The sequence below is a fragment of the Bubalus kerabau genome, chromosome 4 (genome assembly GCF_029407905.1).
Source record: "Bubalus kerabau isolate K-KA32 ecotype Philippines breed swamp buffalo chromosome 4, PCC_UOA_SB_1v2, whole genome shotgun sequence".
Classification (NCBI taxonomy): domain Eukaryota; kingdom Metazoa; phylum Chordata; class Mammalia; order Artiodactyla; family Bovidae; genus Bubalus; species Bubalus kerabau.
Genome location: NC_073627.1, coordinates 12173729 through 12195458, shown reverse-complemented (window position 1 = coordinate 12195458; position 21730 = coordinate 12173729). Strand labels below are relative to the sequence as shown.

The 21730-nt window shown below is 42.9% G+C and overlaps 1 protein-coding gene across 7 annotated transcripts in view; it reads right to left on the bottom strand.

Moving 5' to 3' along the window:
- The window catches only part of LOC129648729 (E3 ubiquitin-protein ligase RNF213-like), a 121205-nt gene that overhangs the window by 18506 nt on the left and 80969 nt on the right, over positions 1–21730 (bottom strand). For 6 of the 7 annotated variants that reach the window (XM_055575313.1, XM_055575316.1, XM_055575317.1 and 3 more), the window contains 18 exons: positions 21394–21536; positions 20714–20849; positions 20306–20444; positions 17511–17702; positions 16628–16773; positions 15275–15429; positions 13886–14092; positions 13369–13550; positions 11003–11123; positions 8398–8498; positions 8103–8285; positions 6746–6915; positions 6561–6660; positions 3139–3250; positions 2330–2543; positions 1894–2084; positions 953–1075; positions 54–164 (listed from right to left, as the gene is read on the bottom strand). In XM_055575313.1, the coding sequence (XP_055431288.1) occupies positions 54–164; positions 953–1075; positions 1894–2084; positions 2330–2543; positions 3139–3250; positions 6561–6660; positions 6746–6915; positions 8103–8285; positions 8398–8498; positions 11003–11123; positions 13369–13550; positions 13886–14092; positions 15275–15429; positions 16628–16773; positions 17511–17702; positions 20306–20444; positions 20714–20849; positions 21394–21536 (2726 nt within the window). Of the gene's footprint in view, positions 1–53; positions 165–952; positions 1076–1893; positions 2085–2329; positions 2544–3138; positions 3251–6560; positions 6661–6745; positions 6916–8102; positions 8286–8397; positions 8499–11002; positions 11168–13368; positions 13551–13885; positions 14093–15274; positions 15430–16627; positions 16774–17510; positions 17703–20305; positions 20445–20713; positions 20850–21393; positions 21537–21730 lie in introns of those variants that run through there. The other variant, XR_008712855.1, reaches the window with a different exon arrangement.

Genomic DNA, 21730 nt, shown 5'->3' with positions numbered 1-21730 from the left:
AAGTCCGTTCAAATTGTGAGACTATGAACACAGCCCTGGAGGCTGATACTCACCTGTGGCTTAGGATGGAGGTCTGCATTGTGGGATCTGTACAAAGTGGCGACCTCTCTAAAAAGTGCTAACAGTAGGTAGACAGCCTTCTGACTTGTGGTGCTTCTACAGGCCTGAAAAAGCAAGGACATCAAGTGAGACTTTTCAAAGTTATACAGATATAGCTCAGGGCCAGACTCTCATGTGATCTATATGTGAATAAAGAATGAGATCAGTACTAAAGCCTTGGAGACGGTGAGGGAGCCTTCTCTAATACCATAGGCACCTGGAACCCTGCACCTCATGACCACCTTCTAGAGAACAACTCTTCAAAAACATTCTCATATTAAACGCAAGCTATATTTATTAAATAGCTTACAGCAGAAGTAACAGAGATCACTATCTGTTCTCTTTCTGACTACTTCCCTGGTCCCTTTTGGGAACTTTTGCTGAACTAAGATATTTCTTTCCTCTGTTTCCAGCAAAGCGTCAAGGTAAATAATGACTCAGAAAGGAAATAAGAACATAACAATTTAAGGATTGTATTTTTAAAAGCCTGCATCTATTAAAAAAAACACGTGCATATGTCTCTATGGGAATTATGAGGTTTTGCCTCCTGTGCCATTGCATCTCAGAGCAGAGGAATCCTGGAGGAAGCGGCTTTTCAGCAGGGTCTCAAAAAAAAAAGGACCTAAATGAATCAGAAAAGAGCTGCTGGTTGGCTCTCACAAACCCAGCAACCCAAATCAACCACTGCCACTCCCCTGTTTTCCAAGGGAGCTCACAGGCCATGGACATAGGACTTCCAAGGCAGCATGTCACCCTGTGGGGCTTCTTCCATTGCATCATTTGACCCTAACAAGACAAGACTCAGGCTATGAGGGGCCACTGTGTACACAGAGCAGCCGCCAGCCTGGCCTACCTCCAGAGCAGCCTCCACAGCCAGGGGCTTGGATTCCAGAATGGCTTTGCCCACTGCATCCCGGACAGCCTTGTAGTCGTTCCCATGCACCAGATACCGATCCATCTGGCCTGGATGATCCCTCTGCAACTCCAAGAACACAGGGGTTAAGCACGGTGGGTACAGGGTGGGAAATATTGACAAAGAACCTTCTTGATAGGTAAAGGAACCAGGCAATCACTGAAGGTTTAAGGGCAGTTGAACCAGGTTTCTGGGGCAGACTGAGGCACAACAGCTCACTACTGTTTGGGAAGCACCTCCTCCTCCCTGGATGAAGAGTGGGCGGAAATCTAAGGGAGGTGATACTGCAGCTGCTTTCCGTCTGCACTCAGAGGAGAGCACCAAAGGACTGACGAGTCAGGCCTAAGTTCCAGTTGGGAGGAAAAAAAAGCCAGGATTTTTAATGCCATTTTTGTAACCCCAGGACAGTAAAAATTCATTCATTTCTGGGCACTAGGAAAGGACAACTGAGCAGTCCTGAAGCCAAAATGACTGCAACTCTGTCATCCTTAGACCTTTCCTGTCTTGCCTGCTGAGGATAAAAAGGGCTTATTTTACAGAATGAATGACTTTTAATTTGCTAAAGACCAAAGCCACAGAATCATTCTTTTGCTTATCCTGTGTTGAACTCAATCAGAAGTGATGCCTACATACGCTTTGCAGGTAGAAGACAAACCAGAAACACACACAGACACACCTATTTCCTAGGCAGATAACCATGATCACAAGCTGGGTCAATTGAAACCCAGAGACAGAGGACCAGACCAAACCAGATGCAAGCATTTTCTGGGATGGATGTGGGAGAAGGTCAGGGAGGAAAGGAGAAGCAGCAGCCCTCTTCCAGGGGTGGATGGGACAGGGGAGCTGAGACAGCACTGGGGCTGCCAGACTGCCCTTCTCACCTGCTGTGCGATGACTTCCCTAGGAAATACCCAGTGGGCCGGATGGCCCTCTTTGGAGAGGCTCTGCACAAACTCCATCCCCTGCTGGCTGGTGAGCTTCCTGACCAGGTACACTCGGTACCAGTCATTCTGGACCCGGGCACAGAAGCGCTCCACCTGCTGCAGGTAGCGATGCTTCTCCTCCGCCACCTCTGCAGAGTCAGTGAGAAAGGCCAAGTGATTGGTGAGGGTACTTGTCAGTTAACTGTCTGGAACAGAGGCTAGTAAAGGCTCTGCGCCTACCCTTTGGGAATTCACACTGAGAGAACTAACCTAGAAGAAAGGGGCCATGGTACAGACCAGTATTATTCTGAGAACCAGCTTCCCACACTTCCTGAATTTCTAAATCATGGGGGCTCCCAGCCTGTGGTCAAGAAAGGTTGGAAAGAAGACCTGCCTGAGCCGTCCTGAAGCTCAGCGAGGATCTCAGATGCCTTGTCAAGACAGAGGCGGATGCGGGCCATCTTCTGCAGGTGCTCCACTGAGGCCTCACCAGCAAGCCATCGGCTGCATCCCACTGGTTGGTATGTCCTAAGGAACTGGCCTTCCTCTCGCAGGTATTTCAATTCATCCCTTATGAACAAAGCATTATTCTTCTCATGTATTGAATCCTAGGGAACATAGGACCAGAAAGAAAGGATATTATTCTTTTTTATTTACAAGACCCCATCTTTGAAATGTCACCAGTGTGGTCATGGACAATGTAATAAGGATAAAGAACAGTGTTGTGGGTTTGAGTGGATATTTTTTGAATCATGAAAAACTAACAGCTGTTTTCATTTTTATTTTAGGGACCAGAAGGAGGGAAAAGAATAAAAGCTATAATGAAAAAAAATTTTTTTTTAACGTAATTTAACTTTTCATATGCATTGTAAGATTTTTGGAAGAAACAACAATACGAAGAGAATAACAATTAGAAGTATTCACAACCTCAGCACCTGCAGAGAGGCATCATCAACTTTGGTGGCGTATTCGTCAATGCCTTTTTCCCCCTCATGCACATGCATATAATGCCAATATAGGCCATTTCTGAGGACAGAAGTAATGTTTCTGAGTCATTTTTCCCCCTAAATGGAGTACAGCATCTGTTAATGTCACCACATAAATTATATTCCATAAATTTTCAGAAAAACACTATTCCACTGCATAAACCATGTGGTTCTGAGAGCCTGCAAAAGAAATGTAGTGAGGTGATAGTCAGCTTACCTCCAGGCAGTTGCTAAAGAGCATGTACAGTTCGGTTTTATCTTCAGCCAGGAATGGTTTCTTTTCTAACTCGGACAAATAAATCTGAATATACTCTTTCACGTCACAGAAGCTAGGGAAGGAGAAATATTATATATACCTGGTTAGCTAAGGTCTGGAAACCCATTTTGTGAAAACAAAGGTATGAAGTATCGATCTGCCTATTATTCATTTCCTGCTTCCTGTATAATTATATATATACATACATACATAGCTGGGAAGATGCCCTGGAGAACAGAATGGCAACCCACTCCAGTATTCTTGCCTAGAGAATTCCACAGACAGAGGAGCCTGGCGGACTACAGTCCATGGGGTCACAAAGTGTCAGACACTACTGAGCAACTAACACTTCCACTTTCTCACGTACACGGATGTGTTTATATAGTTTATAACATGATTTTATGAAGAATAGTTTAGCACCAACTTGGAGGAATATAAAATTCCATATTTCAGATGGGCTTCCCAGGTGGTTCCGTGGTAAAGAATCCGCCTGCTAATGCAGGAGACTTGGGTTTGATCCCTGGGTCAGGAAGATCCCCTGGAGGAAGAAATGGCAACCCGCTCCAGTATTTTTGCCTGGAGAATCCCATGGACAGAGGAGCCTGGCAGGCTATAGTCCCTGGGATTGCATAAGAGTCAGACACAACTTAGTGACTATACAATAACAATTTTATATCAGCTGTTCTCAAAATTTTGGCTCAAGGACTCCTAATAGACTTAAAAATTAATGAGAACCACAAAGAGCTTTTGCTTCTATTGGTCATATCTTTTGATATTTACAATAATAGAAATTAAAACTAAGAAACATTGAAAATATGTATCAATATTCATCATTTAAAATAACCATACTAAACTCATCACATATTAACATAAATAATATAAAAAAAAATCTTTTCCAAAACAAAATTTCATTAGTAAGAAGGGCATTGTTTTTCAATCCTATCAATCTTTTTAATGCCTGGCTTAACAGAAGTTCACTGGATTCTCAAATCTGCTTCTGCTTCTAGTTGGTTTCACTATATTATATGAGGAAAATCTGGTCTCATACATTATGTAGTTGGAAAAGGGAGAAATATTTTAGTAGTCTTTTCAGGTAAATATGGAAACTCTCTTTTGATGCTACACCAAAAATGATAGATGATAATTTCTAAAGATTAGTTTCAATGTGCAATCTGAAACCTTATCAATGCACTTTTCATAGTTAATTACATTAAAATCAAATGATCTGCCTTGTATATCAGCCAGATTTCTTTTTGATCATTGCACAGTTCTGTGACATCAAGAACCAGTTATTTCATAAATACTGGTTCGCTGAGCTGTGCATATTTTGCAAATGTCAACACATTTTTATTCTATATTTTATAAAACCTCACATTCATTCATATCACCACCCATGTTGTCAAAAAGTTTGTACATATTAGAAAGCTGACAGGCTCACAGTGGAGGATATAAGTTTTCCAACATTTTATTTTATTGTTTTTTAATTTAGCCATGCTGAGACTTGAAGGATCTTAATTATCTGACCAGGGATTGAACCTGGATCTTCGGCAATGAAAGCGTGCAGGCCTAACCACCGGATCGCCAGGGAATTCCTCCAAACCTCTAAATATCTGCTTATAAGCTTGAATTTTATAATCAGCAACAAAACCCTCAGTTTGTGACAGGCTCACCTCACTTTTTTTCAAGAAAACGCCTGTCAACCACCTGCCCAGGTTTGAGTGTCATTTGTCAGTCATTCTTTCAAGTACAAGTGGTATTTCACAAAAAGAGCAGCCAGATCAGGATGTAACTCAAAAACTGCAGGAGTGGTTTTCCTTGACACAACCTTGTACCTTGATGTGCTGCTGGAGGCTTTGTGTGTACCTCTCATTATAAAACAACATTAACAGTCATATCCTTAAGAGCGGGGATTTAGTAGAATTAGTAATTTTTATAGCTTCATCAAGGACATTACATGAAACTGGCATTTTAAAAAATTACATGTGCATGGTGGTGACAGAAATAACGGCCCCTACCAGGGTCTACTTTAGTAACATCAGTGCAAACATCAACAAGTTGAAAAAGTCACATGCCATCTTAGTGTTATCTGCAGTCTGGTCAACACTGTCCCATGCACGGGTCTGCCCAGACAGCAGGTGCCTACATTTCCACAAAGTATGTAAGTCCAGTCTGATTCATTCTTAACACACAAAAGTACATGAACCACAAAAAGCAATGACGAAGCAAGTATTTTTAAATCCAGGGAATGACCATTCATATTTTTAAACTGTGTTTATGTCTGAAGATTTTTATTTCAAAATCAGTTCTGTAAATTTTACTCTAAATATTCCAGAACAAAGCATTTACCTTTGAGTGTAGTTTGTACTCATATTAATGTGTCTATACCTTATGTCAAGAGATATACATGTCAATGCATTTTTCCCTTTCTCTAAGCAAAGAGATTCACATGAATACAGATTTCACACATTTCCCAAAATTAATGAAAATCACAGAATAGCAAGAGGCTCTTTTCATATCTCAAGGCAACTGTGTCTATCTATATGCCTTAAGAGCCATTTTCGGGTATAGCAAGAAATGTATTTTAAGAGTATTTTATTTGAAAATCCTGTTTGAAAAGACAATTTCATAAATAATGGGGGGGGGGGCACCAAAATAAAATGTCTGTAGACAAGGCTGCAGTGGATCCCTGTTTTAAACATAAATTTAATCTCTATCTTAAGTCACATTTCAGACATTTAAGTTAGAAGTAGTTGTGTTTGTTGGAACTTTTCTTATAGCATCTTGATTTTGCCAGCACCTCAAGGTGAACTCCCTCAAGTTAGGACACAGGTTGAGAAACAGAGTATATTCCAAAAGACATCTTCCAAATGCAGATCAGCTTTCTAAGAATTTTTAAAAATAACATAATTCGACAAGCCCATTGAGCTGAGGCGCCATATGGGCTTCCCTGTTCATTTATAGAACCAGAGAAACTTAAGAGCACAAGCAAAACTTAGACAACATCAAGAGCGAGGAGGTTACGGTCCAAAAGCCCACAAAACTTTGTAGCTGTGGAACTGAGATGAGAATTGCAGATTCCTGACTCCCGACTTCCTGCACCCACACGTCTCACAGCGTTATGTCCCCTTCCCCCAAATCTGTCTTCTTCTTCCTAAACACGTGCTTGTGGCCATACTGAACTCACAGCCAGCATGTGATATGCCAAGGATACAGTCCATACAGATAAAGGAACCAGGGCATCTCTTGCTAAAGAAGCTTTCCCAGATAGTGAGCTAGCTACCAGTTCTGCAAAGAATGCTTTGTGGCAAAGAAAAAGCCATGAGGAGAAAAAAAACAAAGAAGTCAAGGTGTTTCCTAGGCAACTTCATGTTCGTGGTGCTCACCTGTATTTTAAAAGCAGTTTCAGTACCACTGAGCGGATCACGGGGGTCTTATCCACGACATCATCAAAAGGAGAAAGAGATTTTGTGTGTTCACGGCGTCCTAAAACCAGAAGGAGAAAGGTAGATCATTGTTCACATCAGACATAAAAAGTGAGATGAAGAACTGAATTTTTAACTCCACTCACGTTGGGGAGCCTCTCGAAGGAGCTCCTTCTCAACGAAGAGTAAGGATAGCAGGTCTTTTACTACTTCCTTCTGAGGTGGAGAATTGTCTTTGAAGCACATGGTAGAAACCAGGTCCACGAAGAAACTATTGCACATCTGCCGGAAGCGGGCATGTTTCTCAATGACCTCCCTTGGGAATGATTAAAAACCGTGGTTAAAAGTCTGATAAATTGTGTTCCAGAATTCCTCCCTACAGAGTGCTCTGGGATTTGGATAGCTTTTTTTTTTTTTTAATTAAAAGATGCAAGTATCTCCTTATATTGATTAGAATCAGTCTCCAAAAACTGCAACAGATAGTACGCACACTTGGCTCTTTTGAGAAAGACTTTGATCATTTGGACCATCTAGTAATAGCTTTTATATCCCAAGAGTTTCTCAAAGCTCCCATCTACTGGACTTGTCTTGTGCCGCACTTTTAGAAGGCATGAGAAGGGAAGAAAACCAACCTCTTGGGCTATTTTAATCAGTGCCCGATGTGAGTCTGAGTGAACTCCGGGAGTTGGTGAGGGACAGGGAGGCCTGGCGTGCTGTGATTCATGGGGTCATGAAGAGTCGGACACGACTGAGCGACTAAAATGAACTGAACTGAACTGAAAGGCATTTAGCCAGACAAGAGCTAGCTTTAGCCTCAAATCATAGAACATGGATGGCATTTACACATCAAGAGGATAAGCCAGTTGCATCTAAATTCTTTGGGTACTCGTGGTGGCTCTAATTAGTTTACAACTTTCTGGGTTTTTCCTCCAATTTTTCAATCTCCCGCTTCTGTGCCCATGCATGTCTTGGGGAAAGGATAATTTTCAGACACTAGGTGTTTATAAAGGTACATAAATAACTAGTTGTCTTTGTTAGGACACTTCTCTGCTATGAGGCTTTCTAAGGTCAATAGTATATTTTAAAAATAATTTTATTTTTGGCAGTGCTGGGTCTTCATTGCTGTGCAGGTTTTTCCTCTAGTTGTGTTAAGCAGGGTCTACTCTCCAGTTGCAGTGCTCAGGCTTCTCATTGCGGTAGCTTCTCTAGTTGCGGAGCACAGACTCTAGGGTACCTGGGCTTCAGTAGTTGCGGTACATGGGCTCAATAGTCGGGGCTCAAGGCTCTAGAGCACAGGCTCAATAACTGTGGTGCACAGGCTTACTTGCTTCACCACATGTGGGATCTTCTCTGATCAGGGATCGAACCCACATCTCTAGCATTAGCAGGTGGATTCTTTACCACTGAGCCACCAGGGAAGCCCAATAGTTATATTTTTGAATACTGTATTTGCAAAAAAGGAAGAAAAAGGAGGACGCTTTCTCAAGAGAAAGGCTGTTTTACCTGTGCTCCTGGGAAACAGTTGGAGAGTATCTGTCTGGTAAGTCGGTTAAACACAAGGGGCATCCCATATGCCCTTGCGTGAGGTTAACTTCAATGCAGCGCAGGCAGAATACATGGTCACAGGGCAGGCAGACAGGATCCTGTGCATCTCCCAGGCAGATGGGGCATGGCTGAACCCCAAACCTAGAAGCCAAGAAGGGTGGTCAGTTTTAAAGCAGGGAAGTGGGACATGAGAAGCAAAAAACACAAAACTTCCGAATTCTCAACCTTGCAGATCCCTAACCCAAAACCTCACCTGGTGAAACTCTCGCTGACCTGGTCCTTACATTTACGAAGAGTAGTCATCACCGCCATGAAAGGCCTGTGGGTCTTCATGTCAGAGTTCTCTAGCAGGCACTGAAGGAGAAGGGCATTGGCAGGAGGGCAGGGGGCAGTGAGGAAGAGCAGAGGTCAGCCAGGCAACAAAACATAGCATGCCCTCTGCCATTGGTGGAGCTAGACAGTTAAGGCTCTGCTGTCTGTAGTGCAAGGCTTTTTAAAATTTTATTTAGCAATTTCTTTAACTTTGAATAACCATTGTGACTATGCTGTTTTGGGGAGAAGACCGATATTCTCAGCTTTAGATTTTCCCCTTCTTCCTCTTTTTTTTTTTTAAGGTCTACCCCCCTTTCCATTATATTTCGAACTATAAATGATAATATAGTGACCATCTGTGTATCCACCAAGCATTAAGTAATCTTGGGATTTTCTGAATATTTGCTTTATCAGTTTCTGAATAACCAAATGTTACAGGTGTACTTTCAACTTCAAGTATATCCCTTTCTACTCCCAGGCCCAGGGAACCACATTCCTAAATTCCCACTTCTACTAGATTTCCACCCATGCATGCATGCACGCAACTCTGTATTAGGGACATCACACTATACCTAAGCTTGGCAACTTCCATTTTTCATTGGTAAAAGTAGGTTCAGATCATTCATGTTTACTACTGCATGGTACTTGTTGACAAATACATTGGTCATCTATTTTCCTGTTAATGAACATTTAGGATGTTCCTAATTTCCTGCAATTACAATCATTTCTGGACCCAACATTCTTCCATGTGTCTGAGTGGAAACAGGAAAATTCCCTAGGGTATATATTTAGAAGTGGAAACACTGTTTCTTAGGAAAGACATATCTTTAATGACATAAGATAGTAAGTTTAATTGGTATGCTTATGGAATTTTCTGGTTAGATATGATGCTTGTTATAGGTGTTTTTGAACATAATATAGATATTATGTATATCCATGACATTATCTGCTCAAGGAAATTTCCTTTCTATTCCTAATTCGGCAAGAATATCTGTTTACCAAATTATATATTTTATGAAAAGCTTTTTTTGTACCTTTTAAAATAATCATTTACAGTGTATTTTTTGATTTGTTATGTAACTGATGACATTTATAGGTTTTATAACTTTGAGCCAACCTTGAATTCCAGGACTAATCTTACTTGGAAATTATGAGTTTTTAATACCCTGCTAAATTTGATCTGTTACAATATTCAAAGATGGCCCACGGACTTGAATAGACATTTTCCAAAGAAGGTATACAAACGGGCAATAAGCACATGAAAAAACACTCAACATCACTAGTCACTAGGGAAATACAAACCGAACCACATTGGGTTGGTGCTCTATGATGACCTAGAGGGGTGGGATGAGGGGAAGGGAGGCTCAACAGGGATACACGTATACATACAGCTGATTCATGTTGTTGTATGCAGAAACTAACAACATTGTAAAGCAATTACACGCCAATAAAAAAAACCCAACACCACAACGAGATACCACTGCATACCCATTGGGAGGGTTATTATTTTAAAAATGGAAAATAACAAGTATTGGCGGGGATGTGGAGAAGTTGGAGCCCTGGGTTATTGCTGGTGGGAATGTAAAATGGTGTGGCAATTGTGGGTAATAGTATGGTGATTCCCCAAAATGCCAAACATGGAATTACCATGTGATCCAGCAATTCCACTCTTAAGTACACACCCAAAAGAATTAAAGTAGTGACTCAAATAGATACTTCTACGCCCAGGTTCATAGTGGCATTTCACCAAAAGGTGGAAACATCCCAAGTGCCATCAACAAATGGCTGGATAAACAGAATGTGCTCTCTCCATACAGTGGAATCCTACTCAGCCTTAAAGAGGAAGGCAATTCTGACACCTGCTACAATGTGGACACATCTTGAGAACATGAAATATGCTAGTTAAAACAGGACATTTCAAAGGCTGCACAGCAAAGCTGCTGGCAGTGCTTGTGTGAGGTTCCCAGGAGGCAGAGGCTGTTTTCCCTGAGAGGCCACTGATGCTGAAAGGACGGTCACTTTTTCTGCGGGGTATTATCCTGTGTGGCACCAGCTTTATAAAGGGTGTCGAAGGGCAGAGACATGGGCCTTCCTGTGCCCTTGCTCCCACCAACAGCACTGTGTTTGGAAGTCCATAAGTCCAGTGGCATTCTCTTACACCCCCGTCTTCCTGATCATGGCAGTGGCAAGCTGCTCCCGCTATGGGCCAGGCTGCTGGTCTTTCTAGGGCCACTGGAGGCCTGGTTGGAGCCCACCCTTCAGTCCTCCCAAGCAGATTTGCTGCATTGATAGTTCCTTTTCGTGCAAGAAACCCTAAATGACATACCTTGACTTACCACTCAGGAGAGGGTAAAAATTAAACCATTAAATGCCACAAATAGAGTAGCTTATGTGATGAAATCACTTTCATTACTATATTCAGATAAAACTGTCCGAGCAGAAAGGGAATATACCACCTCACTGATAGAGGTTAGGTCATGCTTCAACTGTGCTTCGTCTTACAAAGAGGCAGACCTCTGCCTGCTAGGCAGAACCTTTGCGCTCACCTTATTCAGCAAGGAGACATAGTTGGTTACCAGCTTGCGCAGCTCGGGAATTTGACTCTCTGTCTCTAGCAGCACGTGCTCCACAAAGAGCGAGATGGAGAAAATGCGATTCCAGTGGGTTCTGTCAAGAGAGGGGTTCCCTCACTCAGCTCTGACAAAAAGCACCTGAGACAGAAGGCAGAGGTGCAGGGAGGTAGTTTCAAGGCACAGGAGTTGAAAGTTAAGACAAGGAGCAGATCTTAAAGTATTGAAATCATAGAGAGACTGTTCTCTTATCACTGTGGAATTATATTAGAAATCAATATCAAAAAATATTTGAAAATAACCCACATATTTTCAAGTGCAATGTGACATTTATCAACAGAAATCTTTGACTTAGCCACTGAAAGCCTCAGGAAAACTAGAAGACTGGAAAAACACAGAGGGTGATTGCAGAGAATAAAAGATTTAAATGAGAAATATGAAAGTGAGAAATTAATATCAAAGATACTTAAAAAACCCCATGTATTTGGAAATTAAATGTCCACTTTTAAATGGTAGATGTATATAAGAAGCCATAACAAGGAAAATTAGAATATCTGTAACACAATAAAAGTGAAAAGGGAATTTCTCAGAATTTGTTGTATGCAGCTGAAGCAACTGAATACAATGTGGAATCTTGAATAAGATACGAAAACTAATAATGGACACTAACCTAAAATTTTGCAAAATTTGAACAAAATCTGTACTTAGTAATACTGTATCACATGTTAATTTCCTGCCTTTTTTTTTTTCTTTTTTTTTACAATATGGTATTTCTTTATATTCTCAGAATTGGATTAGAAGTTCAAAGCTTCATTCAAAAAAAATTTAACTCACTAAGATAATAAACTTTCTAGTCTTTAAGCAAGAATATTAGAGGCCAAAATACATGGAAGTATATCAACGTTATGGTGAATAAATATTAGATATCTAGCATTCTCTTCGTATTAAGTTAAACAAGTGGAATCAAAATGTCATAAATTTTTTTGCTAAGCAAAAATTCATGTCTCTAAAATACATATTTTAATTATACATACTATGTTTATATATACATATACATATCTGTGTATGTACAAAACTTTTTTTCCTATGCTAGATCAAGGCTTAAGAAAGAACAATAAACAAGAGACAGAAATTGGAAAACATAAACTAAATGAAACAGGAGCATTGAATATGAAATAGAAAAAGTGAAACAAACTAGACAAAAGTAAAAATCATCATATAATCCAATTGTTTTTAAACATGGATAATCATTAGAAACACATCTGGAACTCTGGAGAAAAAAGCAAAACATGGGCATTTATATTTTTCAAAAAATTCCAAGATAATTCTGATATGCCTCTGGATTTTAAAAAGTATTACAGGTTTTTCTATTACATGGTAGTTTTACTGATATAGAACTCTATTATTTTCTGTTGACCTATCATAACAATGGTATTAAGTGAATAAATAATAGTTATATAATCACAATAGTAAAAGGTGTTTACCGTTTTCATGTTTCAATACCTTTAGACCATGAAGTTTTCACACCTGGGATATGTTCTAATGTCTTTTAGTTTACAGTCTATGGGAACTTGAATAGAATTTGTATCCTACTGTTGTGTGAAAATTACAAAAAACTTTATTATGTTGAATTGGTTCATGGTGCTTTTCAGATCTACTGTATTTTTTTACTTTTCTGCATATTCATTCTATTAATTTTTGAGAGTTTGATATTGAAACTACAACTAAAAATCTTAATTAATCTACTTAAGAAATAATTGTAATATATGGTGGAACTATGTATAACTTTGTTCTGTATCTTCCAAATCTCCTGTAAATGTGTTATCATACTTTCATAATTTAAAAAATAAAAAAGAAAGAGGAAAAGAAGGAGCAGGTGAGAAGGTAAGTGAATTAGGTAGAAGCCCTTTGTGATGTTCTCCCTGACCTCTACCCACTTCTGTCTTTCTCCTCCCCACAGACTCCCAGCTCAGACAACTCAAGTTCTATGTCTCTGCCCACGTCTGGTGACTCCCACCTCGCCCTTAAAGGCCAGCCCAGGACTTGTCCTCTGGAAAGTCTACCCCGAGTGCATGCCTTTTCTCTGTCACCCTGCTGGGGTCCTCTGCAGCTGCTCCTTCTCCCGCAGGATCGTAATAATCCGCTCACCTCTGTATCACCCCCATCACTCTGTGCATTCCCTGAATGCTCAGTTCTCTCCTCTGTTTTTCTAGGATCATTGCGATGCCTGGCGTTTAAGTAGGTTTCCACAGATGTTATAGAATGAATGAGGAAAGGCCCACTTCCAGCAATAGGAACATCTGCCCTCTCTCTCTGATGTGCCTGGGCCTCCTGGGTCTTACCTGACGCCCCTGATGAAGTCTCTGGTCATCATCCCACAGTCCTGCATGTACCCTTCTGAGCAGAGGAGCTCCAGTGGCATGGAAAGATTCTTCACAGTCTGTAACCAAGCTTGGGGACTGGGCTTCAGGAGGTTTTCCGTCAGCATTTCAGCACAGGCCACTGCTGCCAACACATCCAGACTCTGGGGAGCAGAGAACAGGCCCATGACTGAGCAGTCTGTCCCCCGACCCCCACTGGGCTGCTCTAAACCTTAAATCGGAGGTCCTGGGTGTTTTTCTTGTGTTCCAGGCTTGAAGCTTCCTCTTTCATTGTCTTGGGATCGAGGAGCCATGAGTTAGATGTATTCTAACTGAGAAGCCACACTGACGTGTGTGCTGGTGAAGATGTCTCCCGGTTGGAACAAGGCCCATAAGCTTCCCCTTCCCAGGGTGGTGGTGGGAGCACCCCTCCCTCCACACTTGCTTGAGGAGGCCAAGCTGGGCTACAGGCACGAAAGATCCCTAAGACGGGCCATACCATCTCACGTCCAGCCCAGTTGTGGTTCTGTGTGCCTTTCGTAAGGCTTAGTAGAATTGGAGGGTGGATGGTCAAGATCCTGGAGAAGTTCTGTAGCCGGTTTCTGAAACGGTGGTAGGCGAGGTGCACTAATGGTAAGGAGACCTCTTCCTCTGGCCTTCCTGCATTCAGCTGATTGATGCAGGACCACAGAGCCATCTGCAGAACCTGGGATGAAAAACAAGCTTTTATTATATTATTTGTAAAGTATTTTTTAAAAAGCTACATTTTGCTTGTGGAAAATGAGAACCATTCAAAAATGACAAAAAAGAAAATTAAAAACCATGCACACTACTAGTATCCCACATTTACTTCTTGGTGTTATCCCTTCTAGACATTTCTAGATCCATACCTCTTCTCCCACTGGTCCCCAGATTAGTGTCACAATATATTCCTGATCTTTTTCCACTTCACAAGCATTGCTCTATCACAAGCACACCTGAAGAACATTGTTTTTAATGGCTGCACAATACCAATCAAATGGCTGTACTTTAACTTGTCCAACCCTCACGTTTTGACAAGTAAATTGTTTCAAATTTTCCATTTTTATAGAAATAGAACTGAAAAGAACATTCCTATGAATAAAATATTTGTCCACATCTCTGATAATGTTCTCAAGATCAAATCACCAGTTCAGATTTTATTCAGAAGTTCTCCCTTCACCCCAGTGGTTTACAGAACCACCATGCTGTTCACACCACCTTTGGCACTGGAGGAACTTCTGGCCATTTTTAAAAAACCAGTTTTGCCACATAGACAAAAATGATGGTAGCTGAAAGTTGTTCATGCCTTGTTGATTTACTAGTGAGGCTGAGAAGTCTCCTCTGTTTTCTGGACATCTGTATAATTATTCTGTTAATAGTCAACTTATAACTTTCATTCGTTTTTAAAGATTAGGGGATGTTCTTATTGGTTCCTAAGAACACTTTAGTAACCCTTAATTATGCTAGTTGTACGTTCTCAAAACTGCCAGTTTCCTTTTTTATGTACTGAAGTTTGAAATCTCCAATATTTCCATTGAAATTTCAGTTACTCTTATTATTAACTTGCTATGATCAGTTAAATATTTACCTAGTTTTCCTCCATAAAAACTAAACATTTAAAAAGAAAGCATCACAGGAAATTGGAGGTCTTCCTGTTACTAAAATCTCCATGCTTTAGGGGTGCTGAGAGGTGGGGTAAGTGTCCAGCCTCGAGGGTTCTGAAGGTGTGAGTGGCATTTTCTCACACCACTCTCCTCTTGGGCCACATTCTGTTCCACAGACATTGCAGCTCCGGCAGTGGAGGAAGTCCCATGTTGGTATTTTGTCCACTTACGCCAGCCTTGCCTGACCGCGAGTCAGTACTTACGTTTAACTGTTCCCAAGTGGACACTCTCATGGTCAAGAGAAGGAAATCTTTCAGGTAACACTGAAGAAGCTCCTGCCGCTGGTCCACTGTGAGCTGAGCAAGAAAACTTCCCAGTGGGGTCTTCTGAAAGAGTTCTAGTAACTTCTCTGCCAGTCCTGCGGGGAAGGGCAGGGGGCAGTGGGGCGGGGAGGGAGAGAGACCCACTGGGGTGGCGATGGTGACTAGGACTCCCCTTACCCACCAAACGCCTTTTTAGCTTCATTTCTGGACACTTCAGATATTTTCCAGTGAAATAACAGGAACAAAGTCAGAAGGAATGCTCTGTTCTGGTCATAAAAGCCTGCGTGTGTGCTAAGAAGTCGCTTCAGTCATGTCTGACCTTTGCGTCCCCATGGACTGTAGCCTGCAAGGTTCCTCTGTCCATGGGATTCTCCAGGCAAGAATACTGGAGTAGGGTGCCATGCCCTCCTCCAGGGGGTCTTTCCAACCCAGGGATCGAACCAATTTCTCTTATGTCTCCTGCATTGGCAAGTGGGGTCTTTACCACTAGTGCCACCTGGGAAGCCCCCATAAAAGCCTAGCTAGCCCTAAAGAGAATACAATCTGGGGTAGACCAATATTTCCACAAGTTGTAAAGTGCTTCGGGAGCCCAGGACCAAAGTGAACCAGGAACAAGTGGGCTGCCTGCCGGGAGTTGGGTCAAATGCTGCTCAGACCAAAAAGACCTGCCTTCTAGCGGATGGGGTGCTGGCCCCCAAGTCATGTGCTATCATAGAACAGTAGGGTCAGTTTTTGATAGGGTATGAAAAAGAGAAATACGCTCTCCTCAAGAGAGAGATTGTTTTGAGTTTGTTCAGAAAGAGTGACAGAAAGCTTATCGAGAAATCTAAGTTCATCTTCAAGTATTTTGACATGAATTTTTTAAAAGACATCTGGCCTTTATTTAAAGATTGAACTGTAGTCAATGTACCATGTTACTTTCAGTGATCTGATGTCTGCCTATCTTATGAAATGATCGCCATAATTTAAAAAAAAACAAAGCTATACATAAACTTTGAAAAGACTACTTCACGTATGAAAGATGACATTCCCAAAAGTGGTGTGTGACCATTGGGGTTTTCCTGGAATGCCTGTGGCCAGATGACTTGGCATATGACCACAGAGCAATGGAGGACAATGATGGCTCGGTCTGGGCAAAGGTACTACTGTGGTCACTGGCACTTGCTGAGAGGGGCTCAGCCAGACATCCTGGTGTCCTAGTTGTCCAGGACTCAAATGGAGGTGATGCCCTATGACAGGGTATCAGGGTCTCCTCCTGTAGAACACATCCCCTCCCACAACTGCTGGGCTCACCTGCATCTCCTGTGATGTACTGAGTGTGGACCCACAACTCCTCCAGATAGTCCTTGATTCTCCAGCTGAATGGGACACTATTGGAGGCCTTCTCTGGGAGGTTCATGTAGTTCTGCACCACGATGTAGGACATCTCTCCTTTAGACCTGCAACAGGCCAAACGAGGACTAGAATTAAGTGGTTACTGAGATGGCACTCAAGACGCAGATGAGATCTGCTTCTGACGCCAATTCCTCTTCATCTTCAAGTACTGGGAGGCTTAGTGGGCTGCAAAGACAGCCTCCTGGTCTACTGAACAGCTCATTTTTATACTATAAAAGAACTGAAGGATGATCTTATATCATCACTGGGTTTTACAGACAAAACAAAGACAAACCACAGTTGGAAAGCTGCTTGAAATCTTGGGCAGAACCAGTCTGGTGATGTCTGAACCCACTCTTGCCCTATACCTGTGCAGAGAATCAGAGCCACCTAAAAGCCAAGCAAAGTTTTGGTAGGCTAGCTGAGCTTGAGTTACATAAGATCAGGCCTAGGGACCGGCTCTGCGGTTCCTGCCATTGGCAGGAGGAACAGGAAAAACAACATAAATGCTCCCTTACATGCAGCTTCCCCTGCAGATGAGGTGAAACTGGGCCATTTTAACTGCAAAGGGTGCTCTGAGCACAAGGAAATGAAGAAAATCAAGAATGAAGCAAGAATTTTTCAGAATTGTGTCAACGCTTTGTTACTGTTGTCATGCCCTTGAGGTTACAAAAAGGGCCAACTTCAATGTGATTCTAAAATCCATACTAATATTTCATCAAACATCTGGGAGAGCCTATTAAGTTTGCTGCTACGTTATGGGTTTATTTCCCTTCCCAAGAAAAGAAAGTCTTCTATTCACCTTGTATCAATTGTCACAAGAGGAATGTTCAGAAGTTTAACGTCACGGAAAATAAACATCCAAAGATCTCTCGCCCAGGACGGAGAATGTGGGCTGACCAGCAGCTCAAGGTTGCCGTCCCTGTCCACGCAGGAGATCACGCTCGCCAGCAGGGGAGTCACAGCACCCTGGACCCGCTTCCAGAGGGTCTGCCTGTGTGTGGGAGAGACAAGTCCACTCAGGTTAGAAGGACCACAGACCATACTGGGACGCCCATATCCTTTTCATATTTTGTGCCTTCATGGCAGTAACAAAACATCTGCTCTATTATACCCACACTAAAGCTGTGTTTTTCATGTTTTTTACATCATTTTTAAGTACTAGAAGAGATTAAATCAAACTAAGATTAGAGGCAGGTCAGGAAGCAACAGTTAGAACTGGACATGGAACAACAGACTGGTTCCAAATAGGTAAAGGAGTACGTCAGGGCTGTATATTGTCACCCGGCTTAACTTATATGCAGAGTACATCATGAGAAACGCTTGGCTGGAGGAAGCACAAGCTGGAATCAAGATTGCCGAGAGAAATATCAATAACCTCAGATATGCAGATGACACCACCCTTATGGCAGAAACTTAAGAAGAATTAAAGAGCCTCTTGATGAACGTCAAAGAGGAGAGGGAAAAAGTTGGCTTAAAGCTCAACATTCAGAAAACTAAGATCATGGCATCCAGTCCCATCACTTCATGGGAAATAGATGGGGAAACAGTGGAAACAATGGCTGACTTTATTTTGGGGGGCTCCAAAATCACTGCAGATGGTGATTGCAGCCATGAAATTAAAAGACACTTACTCCTTGGAAGGAAAGTTATGACCAAACTAGACAGCATATTAAAAAGCAGAGCCATTACTTTGTCAACAAAGGTCCATCTAGTCAAGGCTATGGTTTTTCCAGTGGTCATGTATGGATGTGAGAGTTGGACTATAAAGAAAGCTGAGCACTGAAAAATTGATGCTTTTGAAGTGTGGTGTTGGAGAAGACTCTTGAGAGTCCCTTGTATTGCAAGGAGATCCAACCAGTCCATCCTAAAGGAAATCAGTCCTGAATATTCATTGGAAGGACTGATGTTGAAGCTGAAACTCCAATACTTTGGCCACCTGATGTGACGAGCTGACTCATTTGAAAAGACCCTGATGCTTGGAAAGATTGAGGGCAGGAGGAGAAGGGGATGACAGAGGATGAGATGGTTGGATGGCATCACTGACTCAATGGACATAGGTTTGGGTGGACTTCGGGAGTTGGTGATGGACAGGTGTGCTGCGATACATGGGGTCACAAAGCGTCGGACATGACAAAGTGAATGAACTGAACTGAACTGAAGATTAGAGGCAGAACTTGAAAGGTCCTTAATTTTATCTCTAATAGACTGGAATTCGTTCATTGAAAAGGCCAAGTAGTATTGTTTTATTTTGTTACATACTTGTTTTCCAGAACAAGTCATGTATACTCTATAAATAAATAAAAGAATGACCAAATTCACTTGAAAAGTATGTCATTTGAAGAAAATCAGTTGTGAATAGACTATAATAAAGAAACCAAAGTAAACTCATTTCACTTTACATTAAACAAGAAAGCATGTCTTTATCTAAATCACTTCAGTTGTGTATGACTTTTTGTGACCCTATAGACTGTAGCCCACCAGGCTCCTCTGTCCATGGGATCCTCCAGACAAGAATACTGGAGTGGATTGCCATGCCCTCCTCCAAGGGATCTTCCCGATCCAGGGATCGAACCTATATCTCTTACGTCTCCTGCGTTGGCAGGCACGTTCTTTACCACTAGTGCCACCTGGGAAGCCCTGTGAACACCAGCAAATGTAGGAAGTTCAGTAAGTGAAGGGGTGGTGTCAAGGGTACATAGAAAGTATAGATTTTTAAGAAGCATTTATCTAAAATCCATACAGAGGAACCAAGAGAAACAAAAATAATTCCAGATCCAAATCTGATCCTTCAGAAGGTACAACAGGGAAAGAAATGAAAAATAACTAGAGAAAAACATAGAAGCAGAAAAGCCCTACAGTTACAAAACCAGCATCAGTAAGCTCACATGGTCCATTCAACCTAGATATTCCCACATGTCCTTCTTGCCAACAGTGTGGAGATACATCCCCTCAGAATCCAAGCCTCTGGACGAGTCAAGCGTTCTCTGGGAGTCAAAGAAACTAAGGGCCAGATTGGTGAAGTCCCAGGTCTTAGACGACCTTGCAGATGGGGTGGGCGGCATCTCCCACTGCCCACTACGGGACGCAGAGCAATAGCCTCTACCTCAGCCATACAGGTTGGCATGGACTAGTCTTGAGCACAGCATCAAGGTTTGTAGAAAAAAGACCACGGACAATAAGTGAATACTTTGGGTCTTATTTTCGTGGTTATCAAATAACTTCATGCAGGAGGTCTAGGACAAAAACGTCCTTCCCTCCCCTACATATCTATCATCTCTTTAATTTACCAGCCTAAAAGGGCACCCATGTCTATGGTGATGAACATGGTGGTAAAAGTTGACATCTGATAAGAACAGATGTTCTGGTTTCTGTTTGTTTTGGGTTTTGCTATGAAAAAATTTAAACACACAAAAGTACAGAAAAGAGTCGAGCAAACCCCATACAACTTACCACCCAGACTATCTTGTGCTCTTCGGGGGAAAAAAAGTTGATGGCTCTGAATTTCTCAGAGGTTTGGAAGGAAGCGGCCCCTCAGCTTGGAGAGCCTTGTGCCCAGCCCCTCCCCGCCTCCGGGGCTTCCTTTCCTGGCGGTACCTGAACGTGCCGGCCTCCTGTAGAGCGTCCTGATTGGAGGCCGCCCTCACCACCCAGTCCTTCACATTGCAGATGGCGTTCTCTTCCTGCTTCATTAAAAGGACGTAGAGGCGCATCTTAGCGACCAGCAAGAAAGTGGCTGTGGAAAACCAGAGCAGACGTGCATTCAGCACATCCCTGGGCATCAAGCGGTGGGCTCAGCATCCCGAACCCATCCCAGCAGGAAGGGAAGCCCGTCTCCTTTGGCCAGGCCGAGTCTACAGAAATCCCAGAGGCCTGCATAGATTGCCAGAGAGCCAGCTGCTTCTGGGAGCCATGGAGAGCTACAGCAGGGGGATGACTCAGGGACCGAAGGAGAAGCCCAGGCTGGGGTGTGGACAAGAGGGGCTCCCACACCTCTGTACTCACCGTCTTCGTCTAGGAGGCTGAGGAGGATGGACACCCTCCGAACGCTGCGCTGACGGTCCTCGTTCTGGTCTCTGAGCATGCCCACCGCGCCCTGAATACAGCTTCTCAGCAGCCTGGTGGTGTCCAGGATCTGCATCTGTTGACAGACAATCAAGCCTTCCATTTCTGCTACTTACACGTCAAGAAAAGCCAGGTGATGCCAGAGATGAGGTCCAGGCACTGGGTGCAGGGGCAGTTTTCCTCCTGCCCAAGCTCCCACCTCATGCCCTCGTCAAGTTCCCCTGAGAACCACTGTGAGGGAATTCCCTGGAGGTCCAGTGATTAGGACTTTGCACTTTCACTGCCATGGGCCTGGCTCAATCCCTGGTCAGGGAACTATTAATAAGACCCTGCAAGCAATGTCGTTCAGCCAAAAAAAAAAAATCCACTACAAGACATCCTATGTGCCTGGGGACCTTGTCAGTGGTCAAGCAACAGAACAAAACTGTTCAGGGGACACCAGGAAAAGCCAAGGTCAGGTCTGCTGCTGGTGATCTCAGCTGCACTCACAGAGGCAGGGAGAGGAGTGCTGGGCTGAGCCCAGGCCATCTGAGTCCACTCCTCGGACCCCTGGATGTAAATCTAAGGAAGCGGAGCCCACAGCCCGAGGGCTTAGAGGGATAGAAAGAGTGAGAACTTACATCATGTTCTGGTCCGAAGCCTGGGCTATCACTTGTCTCAGGACTTTCTGTCTCCATTTTTACCTCTGCCACTTGCTGTGATGTGACCGCCTCAGTTTCCATCACCTCCTCACCATCTTCTTGGGCTCGGCGTCCCACCTCCACTGCAAAGAAGTAAAACAATGGAGCTACTGTTCAGAGGCAGAAGTGGTGGTGGGGAACGCTGGCAACATCGTGTGCATTGTGTGCTGGGGGTCTATCCGGGTTTCCCTGGCACCAGCCTCAGGAAGGGGCTCCAAAGGACAGACCATCAGTCACACAGATCAGCCTCCATTCACCCACTGGACGTGGTCCACCA